General features: G+C 43.6%; 1 protein-coding gene across 2 annotated transcripts in view; it reads right to left on the bottom strand.

Annotated features, from left to right (window-relative positions):
• The window catches only part of LOC106566105 (mitogen-activated protein kinase 14A), a 48,004-nt gene that overhangs the window by 7,442 nt on the left and 27,928 nt on the right, over positions 1-12,634 (bottom strand). For both annotated transcript variants that reach the window (XM_045691904.2, XM_014133956.3), the window contains exons 3-8: positions 9,439-9,497; positions 8,830-8,941; positions 8,530-8,559; positions 8,076-8,123; positions 7,301-7,415; positions 6,066-6,137 (exon numbers count right to left, since the gene is read on the bottom strand). In XM_045691904.2, the coding sequence (XP_045547860.1) occupies positions 6,066-6,137; positions 7,301-7,415; positions 8,076-8,123; positions 8,530-8,559; positions 8,830-8,941; positions 9,439-9,497 (436 nt within the window). The remainder of the gene's footprint in view (positions 1-6,065; positions 6,138-7,300; positions 7,416-8,075; positions 8,124-8,529; positions 8,560-8,829; positions 8,942-9,438; positions 9,498-12,634) is intronic.

Genomic DNA, 12,634 nt, shown 5'->3' with positions numbered 1-12,634 from the left:
GGTCAGGGTCAAGGGTCACACATCATACTGTCACACAGGTCAAAGTGTCCCTAAACTACAGTTGAAGTCAGAAGTTTACATACACAAAGGTTGGAGTCATTAAAACTCATTTTTCAACCACTCCACAAATTCCTTGTTAACAAACTATAGTTTTGGCAAGTCGGTTAGGACATCTAGTTTGTGCATGACACAAGTAATTTTTCCAAAAATTGTTTACAGACAGATTATTTCACTGTATCACAATTCCAGTGGGTCAGAAGTTTACATACACTAAGTTGACTGTGCCTTTAAACAGCTTGGAAAATTCCAGAAAATTATGTCATGGCTTTAGAAGCTTCTGATAGGCTAATTGACATCATTTGAGTCAATTGGAGGTGTATCTGTGGATGTATTTCAAGGCCTACCTTCAAACTCAGTGCTTCTTTGCTTGACATAATTGGAAAATCAAAAGAAATCAGTCAAAACCTCTGAAAAAGTCTGGTTCATCCTTGGGAGCAATTTCCAAACACCTGAAGGTACCACGTTCATCTGTACAAACAATAGTACGCAAGTATAAACACCATGGGACCACGCAGCAGTCATACCGCTCAGGAAGGATGTCTCCTAGAGATGAACTTACTTTGGTGCGAAATGTGCAAATCAATCCCAGAACAGCAAAGGACCATGTGAAGATGCTGGAGAAAACAGGTACAAAAGTATCTATATCCAGAGTAAAACGAGTCCTATATCGACATAACCTGAAAGACCGCTGAGCAAGGAAGAAGCCACTGCTCCAAAACCACCATAAAAAATCCAGACTACAGTTTGCAACTGTAAATGGGGACAAAGGTCGTACTTTTTGGAGAAATGTCCTCTGGTCTGATGAAACAAAAATAGAACTGTTTGGCCATAATGACCATGGTTATGTTTGGAGGAAAAAGGGGGAGGCTTACAAGCTGAGGAACACCATCCCAACCGTGAAGCACGGGGGTGGCAGCATCATGTTGTGGGGGTGCTTTGCTGCAGGAGGGACTGGTGCGCTTCACAAAATAGATGGCATCACGAGGGAGGAAAATGATGTGGATATATTGAAGCAATATCTCAAGACATCAGTCAGGAAGTTAAAGCTTGGTCGCAAATGGGTCTTCCAAATGGACAATGACCCCAAGCATACTTCCAAAGTTGAAGCAAAACGGCTTAAGGACAACAAAGTCAAGGTATTGGAGTGGCCAGCACAAAGCCCTGACCACAATCCTATAGAAAATTTGTGGGCAGAACTGAAAAAGTGTGTGCGAGCAAGGAAGCCTACTAACCTGACTCAGTTACACCAGCTCTGTCAGGAGGAATGGGCCAAAATTCACCCAACTTATTGTGGGAAGCTTGTGGAAGGCTACCTGAAACGTTTGACCCAAGTTAAACAATTTAAAGGCAATGCTACCAAATACTAATTTAGTGTATTTAAACTTCTGACCCACTGGGAATGAGATTAAAAAAAATAAAAGCTGAAATATATCATTCTCTCTACTATTATTCTGACATTTCACATTCTTAAAATGAAGTGGTGATTCTAACAGTCCTAAAACAGGGAATGTTTACTAGGATTAAATGTCAGGAATTGTGAAAAACCGAGTTTAAATGTATTTGGCTAAGGTGCATGTAAACTTCCGACTTCAACTGTAAATACTGAATAAATGTTTTCCTATTTTTGTGTGTGTGTGTGTGTGTGTGTGTGTGGGGTAGAGAATAAGATGGGGTGATGAGAGTGAATGTAGGGAGAGGAGAGAGGGAGGTAGAGAGGATGGAGAGAGCTGTACTACTGAATAGAGACAACATGCTTTGAGATCACAGTAGAGAAACATGTGTCAGAGGAACAGATGAACTCAGATTGACAAGAGGGAATCGAGGGCATTACAAGGCAGCTCTACTCAATGACAACTAGATAAGTGTTTCCCAACCTTGGTCCTCCAGTTCCACCAACAGTACACAGTTGTATTGTATCCCTGGACAAACACACCTCATTGGGTTGAATGAGGTGTGTTTGTCCAAGGATACAATACAACTGTGTACTGTTGGTGGTACTGGAGGAGCAGAGTTGGGGAACTGAACTAGATGGTCGTCTTTGCTTCTCTTAATAGACACACTATGGAAGTTTTTAGTTACTAATTGTTTACCTTAAATATTGGCTTTAAGAATACAAGAATATTGACTGAGAGCAGCCCATGTATCTGGGAGCTGGACATACACAGGGAGCTGTGGTGTTGAGTTAGAGTTACAGTGAGTAGCTATATAAGGGCAGGACAGGAAGAAAGTATAGTAGTTTAGGAGGTTGTCATAGTAACGCAGAGGCACAACCCAAATGCAGGCAAGCGGGCGTGGGCGGAGCCAAAGCGGAAAAGAACGTGGCAGAAGACTCAGATTTTCATAAAGAGCTCAGGTTCTGGGATTGCCATGGGAGCATTATAAGCTTCAACTGATCAACGTCTACACCACACCAACGTCAGTCTATACCACACCAACGTCTATACCACTCCAACGTCTATACCACACCAACGTCTATACCACACCAACGTCAGTCTATACCACTCCAACGTCAGTCTATACCACTCCAACGTCAGTCTATACCACTCCAACGTCTATACCACACCAACGTCAACGTCTATACCACACCAACGTCAACGTCAACACCACACCAACGTCTATACCACTCCAACGTCTATACCACTCCAACGTCCATACCACACCAACGTCCATACCACACCAACGTCCATACCACACCAACGTCCATACCACACCAACGTCTATACCACTCCAACGTCTACGTCTATACCACACCAACGTCTACGTCTATACCACTCCAACGTCTATACCACACCAACGTCTATACCACACCAACGTCTATACCACACCAACGTCTATACCACTCCAACGTCTATACCACACCAACGTCAGTCTATACCACACCAACGTCAGTCTATACCACACCAACGTCAGTCTATACCACACCAACGTCAGTCTATACCACTCCAACGTCAGTCTATACCACTCCAACGTCTATACCACACCAACGTCAGTCTATACCACACCAACGTCAGTCTATACCACACCAACGTCAGTCTATACCACACCAACGTCAGTCTATACCACTCCAACGTCTATACCACTCCAACGTCTATACCACTCCAACGTCTATACCACTCCAACGTCTATACCACTCCAACGTCTATACCACTCCAACGTCTATACCACTCCAACGTCTATACCACACCAACGTCAGTCTATACCACACCAACGTCAGTCTATACCACACCAACGTCAGTCTATACCACACCAACGTCTATACCACACCAACGTCTATACCACACCAACGTCTATACCACACCAACGTCTATACCACTCCAACGCCAACGTCTATACCACTCCAACGTCAACGTCTATACCACACCAACGTCAACACCACACCAACGTCTATACCACACCAACGTCTACGTCTATACCACACCAACGTCTACGTCTATACCACACCAACGTCTACGTCTATACCACACCAACGTCAGTCTATACCACACCAACGTCAGTCTATACCACACCAACGTCCATACCACAACAACGTCCATACCACACCAACGTCCATACCACACCAACGTCCATACCACACCAACGTCCATACCACACCAACGTCTATACCACTCCAACGTCTACGTCTATACCACACCAACGTCTATACCACACCAACGTCAGTCTATACCACACCAACGTCAGTCTATACCACACCAACGTCAGTCTATACCACACCAACGTCAGTCTATACCACACCAACGTCCATACCACACCAACGTCCATACCACACCAACGTCCATACCACTCCAACGTCCATACCACACCAACGTCAGTCTATACCACACCAACGTCAGTCTATACCACTCCAACGTCAGTCTATACCACACCAACGTCAGTCTATACCACACCAACGTCTATACCACACCAAAGTCAGTCTATACCACTCCAACGTCTATACCACACCAACGTCAGTCTATACCACACCAACGTCAGTCTATACCACACCAACGTCAGTCTATACCACTCCAACGTCTATACCACTCCAACGTCTATACCACTCCAACGTCTATACCACTCCAACGTCTATACCACTCCAACGTCTATACCACACCAACGTCTATACCACACCAACGTCAGTCTATACCACACCAACGTCAGTCTATACCACACCAACGTCAGTCTATACCACACCAACGTCAGTCTATACCACACCAACGTCTATACCACACCAACGTCTATACCACTCCAACGCCAACGTCTATACCACTCCAACGTCAACGTCTATACCACACCAACGTCAACACCACACCAACGTCTATACCACACCAACGTCTACGTCTATACCACACCAACGTCTACGTCTATACCACACCAACGTCTACGTCTATACCACACCAACGTCTACGTCTATACCACACCAACGTCAGTCTATACCACACCAACGTCAGTCTATACCACACCAACGTCAGTCTATACCACACCAACGTCAGTCTATACCACACCAACGTCCATACCACACCAACGTCCATACCACACCAACGTCTATACCACTCCAACGTCTATACCACTCCAACGTCTACGTCTATACCACACCAACGTCAGTCTATACCACACCAACGTCAGTCTATACCACACCAACGTCAGTCTATACCACACCAACGTCAGTCTATACCACACCAACGTCAGTCTATACCACACCAACGTCCATACCACACCAACGTCCATACCACACCAACGTCCATACCACACCAACGTCCATACCACACCAACGTCCATACCACACCAACGTCCATACCACACCAACGTCCATACCACACCAACGTCCATACCACTCCAACGTCCATACCACACCAACGTCTATACCACACCAACGTCAGTCTATACCACTCCAACGTCAGTCTATACCACACCAACGTCTATACCACACCAACGTCTATACCACACCAACGTCTATACCACACCAATGTCTATACCACACCAACGTCTATACCACACCAACGTCTACGTCTATACCACTCCAACGTCTATACCACACCAACGTCTATACCACTCCAACGTCTATACCACTCCAACGTCTATACCACTCCAACGTCTATACCACTCCAACGTCTATACCACTCCAACGTCTATACCACTCCAACGTCTATACCACTCCAACGTCTATACCACACCAACGTCTATACCACACCAACGTCTACGTCTATACCACTCCAACGTCTATACCACACCAACGTCTACGTCTATACCACTCCAACGTCTATACCACACCAACGTCTATACCACTCCAACGTCTATACCACACCAACGTCTATACCACACCAACGTCTATACCACACCAACGTCTATACCACACCAACGTCTATACCACACCAACGTCTATACCACACCAACGTCTACGTCTATACCACACCAACGTCTATACCACACCAACGTCTATACCACACCAACGTCTACGTCTATACCACTCCAACATAAAGGAAAACCGAGGGATGGGATGGATGAATGGAACGAGGTGGGAAGAGAAGGAAAAGTTGGATAAGACTTGAGGACAGTTCTCAAAACTCTCTAAAAAATATGTATGTATGTATGTATGTATGTATGTATGTATGTATGTATGTATGTATGCATGTATGCATGTATAGGCCCATTAAAATGTGTATCTATGCAAACTCGTCCCTTTTTCAGGACCCTGTCTTTAAAAGATAATTCGTAAAAATCCAAATAACTTCACAGATCTTCATTGTAAAGGGTTTAAACAGTTTCCCATGCTTGTTCAATGGACCATATAGCCCCGGTTCAAACCCTTGTCCGTAGTGACGCCTATAGCACTGCGATGCAGTGCTTTAGGGGACTATATTTTTTTATAAACCCGAAATAATACTTTCCCAAATAAACAAAACAATTAAACCTCCCGTGGGCCATATTGATTGGGCTCGCGGGCAAGATCCGTATGTTACCCACCAATGATGTAGGGGATAGGGGTCAATATTGAACTTTTCTCCGTCACCATGATGACAGTGAAAGGATACGGTCAGTGCCGGGGAATAACGTCCGTCCAGTGAGCAGCTCTGCCATGATGCAGCCTACTGACCAGATGTCCACTACAACAACAAAAACAATCCATTCATGTAGTTGTCAGTTTTCTTGTGTGTGTGTACTAGATGAATATGTACCAGGTGTGTGTTGTATCTATCATGTAGTAGTGATAGTTATAGTATATCATTACCTGTCATGTTGTAGTGATAGTATATCATTACCTGTCATGTTGTAGTGATAGTTATAGTATATCATTACCTGTCATGTTGTAGTGATAGTATATCATTACCTGTCATGTTGTAGTGATAGTTATAGTATATCATTACCTGTCATGTTGTAGTGATAGTTATAGTATATCATTACCTGTCATGTTGTAGTGATAGTTATAGTATATCATTACCTGTCATGTTGTAGTGATAGTATATCATTACCTGTCATGTTGTAGTGATAGTATATCATTACCTGTCATGTTGTAGTGATAGTATATCATTACCTGTCATGTAGTAGTGATAGTTATAGTATATCATTACCTGTCATGTTGTAGTGATAGTATATCATTACCTGTCATGTAGTAGTGATAGTTATAGTATATCATTACCTGTCATGTTGTAGTGATAGTATATCATTACCTGTCATGTTGTAGTGATAGTATATCATTACCTGTCATGTTGTAGTGATAGTTATAGTATATCATTACCTGTCATGTTGTAGTGATAGTTATAGTATATCATTACCTGTCATGTTGTAGTGATAGTTATAGTATATCATTACCTTTCATGTTGTAGTGATAGTTATAGTATATCATTACCTGTCATGTTGTAGTGATAGTATATCATTACCTGTCATGTAGTAGTGATAGTTATAGTATATCATTACCTGTCATGTTGTAGTGATAGTATATCATTACCTGTCATGTTGTAGTGATAGTATATCATTACCTGTCATGTTGTAGTGATAGTATATCATTACCTGTCATGTTGTAGTGATAGTTATAGTATATCATTACCTGTCATGTTGTAGTGATAGTTATAGTATATCATTACCTGTCATGTTGTAGTGATAGTTATAGTATATCATTACCTTTCATGTTGTAGTGATAGTTATAGTATATCATTACCTTTCATGTTGTAGTGATAGTTATAGTATATCATTACCTGTCATGTTGTAGTGATAGTTATAGTATATCATTACCTGTCATGTTGTAGTGATAGTTATAGTATATCATTACCTGTCATGTTGTAATGCATCCAGTTCAGCATGATCTCTGGGGCGCGGTACCACCTGGTCGCTACATAACCCGTCATCTCATCATCAGTGTGTCGCGCCAAACCAAAGTCCAGGATCTGACGGATAAATTAGGAGATAGGGGTGTGTGTGTGTGTGTGTGTGTGTGTGTGTGTGTGTGTGTGTGTGTGTGTTGTATATGCGTGGGTGTATGTGAAGATAGGGTTAGCTATAAACAAACTCCACAGCAGATTAAATCCTACGCTTCTAACCTCGTGCGTGGGTGGAGTGCATTAAAGCCACTAATAATAATAATGAACACACAGTACTGTAAACAGTACTATCCAACAAGAACTATAACTGCTGGTACAAATTGTGTTATTACATGTTTTAAGATGGTGATCTGTCAGGTGTTAAAAAAAAAAACATTTAAAATAAAATGTTTTAAAAAGACAACTATAGTAACATATCACTTTCGAGCTGGAGAGGAGCTGATCAGAACAGATGCTAGATCTTAATTTGACCCTGCTTCTCACAGCACCAAGATAATACTGCAGCAACAGGAAATGGGAATTATTATGTGGATTATAGTTAATGGACATTGTTGTAGGGGTTGACATTTTTCGTTAGGGTAAATCAAGTCTGACATTTTAAAGTGGAATCTACTAACTTTAGAAGCCTTTTAAAACCTTTAATACACTACAACAGAGTGATCAGATTAAGATAGCAGATCTATAGGCACTAAAGAGGGTACAGTAGGCCGATAGTATTTTTTTTACCTTGAGCTCACAGTCCTCATTCACTGCCAGATTACTGGGCTTCAGATCCTGTGGCGAGAGGGAGGGAGGGAGAAAGAGGAGGGAGGGAGAAGAGAGAGAGAGGGAGAAGAAAGTGGGAGGGAGAAGAAAATGGGAGGGAGGGAGAAGAGAGAGGGAGAAGAGAGAGATGGAGGGAGGGAGAAGAGAGAGATGGAGGGAGGGAGAAGAGAGAGATGGAGGGAGGGAGAAGAGAGAGATGGAGGGAGGGAGAAGAGAGAGATGGAGGGAGGGAGGGAGAAGAGAGAGATGGAGGGAGGGAGAAGAGAGGGAGGGAAGGAGAAGAGAGAGGGAGGGAGGAGATGGAGCGAGAGAGGGACAGAGGGGAGAATAAGGAAGGTATTGAGTAATATTCCCATCCTCCATCCCATGCAAGCATCTTGATTTAAATATGAAATGTAAATATGATGTAACTTACTCTGTGGATGATGTCTGCTGAATGGATATACTGCAAAACAAAACAACAATTAAGAACACTGTATACCTACGGAACCTTTACCTGCTGCAGCTATGGAAAAACGCAGACAGACAGACAGACAGACAGACAGACAGACAGACAGACAGACAGACAGACAGACAGACAGACAGACAGACAGACAGACAGACAGACAGACAGACAGACAGACAGACAGACAGACAGACAGACAGACAGACAGACAGACAGACAGACAGACAGACAGACAGACAGACAGACAGACAGACAGACAGACAGACAGACCTTGAGTCCCCTGAGGATCTGGTATATGAGAAATTGCACATGGTCGTCTGTCAGCTTCTGACACTTCACTATGTTGTTGAGGTCCGCCCCCATCAGATGGGTCACCAGGTACCTGCCAATCAAAAAAAAAAAAAAAAGAGGAAGACCGGTTGTTACCATGGCAACACAAAAACGGTTGAGCGAGAATGAAAAAGCGAGAGTCTCTGCCAGCACTACGAATTTCAAGCCATAAGCACTGCTAAATGCTTTACATATCCTTTAGGGTGAACCAGGGAGAGTTGTGTGTGTGTGTGTGAAGTGAAGGTTATTGCGTCAGTATTCTGCACACACACTGGCAGCCATGGAGAAAGTGGAATGCTTGTTACCATGGAAATAAGGAATGATGCGTGCACGTGGTAATCCTGTATGTTCCTTAGTGAGATGAACCACACGACAAACCATACGAAATAAAGATCTGCAGAAATTGGTTTGTTTAAATAAACCATCATATCACACATGCGTGCGTGCGTGCGTTCTGCTAGGCAATTTAAACTCCAAGAGCTATATGAACTGCCAGAGAGAGGGGGGATAGAAGTGGAGGAAAGAGAAAGAAAGAAAGTGATTACTCACACGTCGTTGAATTCCTCTAGGCTGGTGGCGGGTGTGAACACATCCAACAGACCAATCACCTAACAGAGAGCAAAAGGTCAAAAGGTTACACAACATTCTACACACAACAGACACGACTCACACTAGAGATAAAGGTCACACTACAGAAAGAAAAATATCAGTTTCTGAATAACCGTACTTGCGTTCTAAACTTCAAGCAGACCACCATAGTCCCTGTGCCCAAGGAAGCGACGCTAACCTGTCTAAATGATTACCGCCCCGTGGCACTCACATCGGTAACCATGAAGTGCTTTGAAAGGCTGGTCATGGCTCACATCAACAGCATCCTGCCGGACACCCTAGACCCACTCCAATTCGCATACCGCCCCAACAGATCCACAGATGACGCAAACTCAATCGCACTGCCCTTTCCCACCTGGACAATAAGAACACCTACGTGAGAATACTGTTCATTGACTACAGCTCAGCGTTCAACACCATAGTGCCCACGAAGCTCATCACTATGCTAAGGACCCTGGGACTAAACACCTCCCTCTGTAACTGGATCCTGGACTTCCTGACGGGCCACCCGCAGGTGGTAAGAGTAGGCAACAACACGTCTGCCACGCTGATCCTTAACACTGGGGCCCCTCAGGGGTGTGTACTTAGTCCCCTCCTGTATTCCCTGTTCACCCACGACTGCGTGGCCAAACACGACTCCCAACACAATCATTAAGTTTGCTGACAACACAACAGTGCTAGGCCTGATCACCGACAATGATGAGACAGCCTATAGGGAGGAGGTCACAGAAGTGTGGTGCCAGGACAACAACCTCTCTCTCAAAGTGAGCAAGACAAAGGAGCTGATCGTGGACTACAGGAAAAGGTGGGCCGAACAGGCCCCATTAACATCGACGGGGCTGTAGTAGAGCGGGGAGAGTTTTAAGTTCTTTGGTGTCCACATCACCAACAAACTAACATGGTCCAAACACACCAAGACAGTCGTGAAGAAGGCACGACAAAACCTTTTCCCCCTCAGGAGACTGAAAAGATTTGGCATGGGTCCCCAGATCCTCAAAAGGTTCTACAGCTGCACCATCGAGAGCATCCTGACCGGTTGCATCTCCGTCTGTTATGGCAACTGCTCGGCATCTGACCGTAAGGCGATAGAGAGGGTAGTGCGAACGGCCCAATACATCACTGGGGCCAAGTTCCCTGCCATCCAGGACCTATATAATAGGCGGTGTCAGAGGAAAGCCCATAAAAATTGTCAGAGACTTCAGTCACCCAAGTTATAGACTGTTTTCTCTGCTACCGCACGGCAAGTGGTACCGGAGCGCCAAGTCTAGGTCCAATAGGCTTCTCAACAGCTTCTACCCCCCAAGCCATTAGACTGCTGAACAATTCATAAAATCACCACCGGACAATTTACATTGACCACCCCCTCCTTTAGTACACTGCTGCTACTTGCTGTTTATTATCTATGCATAGCCACTTTACCCACACCTACATGTACAGATTACCTCAACTAGCCTGTACCCCTGCACATTGACTTTGTACCGGTGCCCCCTGTATATAGCCTCATTATTGTTATTCTCATTGTGTTACTTTTTATTATTACTTTTTATTTTAGTCTACTTGGTACATTTTTTCTTCACTCTTCTTGAACTGCACTGTTGGTTAAGGGCTCGTAATTAAGCATTTCACGGTAAAGTCTACACTCGTCGTATTCGGCGCATGTGACAAATAAAGTTTGATCTGATTTGAAGAGTAGGCTGATTGGTTATGCGAAAACAGAACGTTTTCTATTTTCTAAACTGTAGTATGATTTGAAATGCCAGGATGTCATACTCATAGCTGCATGCTATTGAGGAAGAGATGAGTCTTTTCTGATCTACGTGTGTTTGACAGCAGCTAATAAAATCAGCTGATAATCACAGAATGGGACCAGCTGTAGCAAAAATGAATGAATGGCGGGAAACAAAGCAATTCCACATTAGATGATGCATTCTCAGTATGGGTGAGTAGTAGGTTGATGTTTGTTGCTTAGTACATAGTGCGTTTTTTGGACAAGGACATTCCTTTGGGAAATCCATTTGTAATATTGAGGACTGTGAAGAAAGCAGTGGGAAAAGGTGGATTCAAATCAAGGTGACTAGAAGCAGCCTTGTTTTGGTTAATTGTGTCGATGAAGAACAGAAGAAGCGTCTACTGGATCTGGCTAAATTGTCCACGTCAGAAGTAACATGTATTGATCTTCGGAGCAAGGCGCCTGCCAAAGGAGTTCTAGCTGGAGTCTCATTGGATATAGATAATGAGTACCTTAGTCAGAAAATCCCAGGAGTGGTCAGTGCCCGTCACCTGACCCATATGGTAAATGGAAGGAAGGAGAAAAGCCTGTCGATACACTGCCCTGTGGCTCAGTTGGTAGAGCATGGTGTTTGCAACGCCAGCATGGTGTGTGAAACGCCAGGGTTGTGGGTTCGATTCCCACGGGGGGCCAGTACAATTATAATTTTTTTAAATGCATGAAATGTATGCATTCACTACTGTAAGTCGCTCTAGATAAGAGCGTCTGCTAAATGACTAAAATGTAAATGTAAAAAATGTGTCCAAACCATTACAGTGTGGAAATTGTAAAGGATTTGGTCACGTGTCAAAATGTTTACAGATGGGAGAAGTATGATATTGAAGAATCTGTGAATGGAAAATGTTACATCTGTGATGGGGATCATACTCCGGACTTCCTTGAGTGCCCTGTTAGGGTGAAGGAGGTTGAGGTGTCAAGGATCAGGGCTGTGCAGCAGATCTCCTATGTGGAGGCGGTGAAGAGAGTTGAAGGAGGAAGAGACAACAGTGTTGAAGATATGGAGGTGGATGCATTGAAACCAGTTGGTAGTGTTTTAAGTCAATCGAGTGATCTGGATACACTCAATGTGAAGAAAGTGGATTTCATGTCCTTTATAGACACAGTGATTAATTGTACAGCACAAGTGTCTAAGAAGTCCAAGAAGCTGGACATCACATCTGCAGCCAAGATGTTTTTGACTTGACGGCAGAAGCACTACAAGGACTATTGTCGCTAAGAAATGTTCCGCTCTCACAGGAGGCTTCTGAGGCTGTGTTAGGACCTGCTTAGAATTAGAATCAGAATTTTACCTGATTAGAATTAGAATTTTCCCTGATTAGAATTAGCTTCTTTTTTATTTTCTTCACA

Source organism: Salmo salar, chromosome 12 (genome assembly GCF_965601325.2).
Source record: "Salmo salar chromosome 12, fSalSal1, whole genome shotgun sequence".
Lineage (NCBI taxonomy): Eukaryota > Metazoa > Chordata > Actinopteri > Salmoniformes > Salmonidae > Salmo > Salmo salar.
The sequence above is the reverse complement of the archived record's forward strand: the minus strand, read 5'-3'. Positions and strand labels throughout refer to the sequence as shown.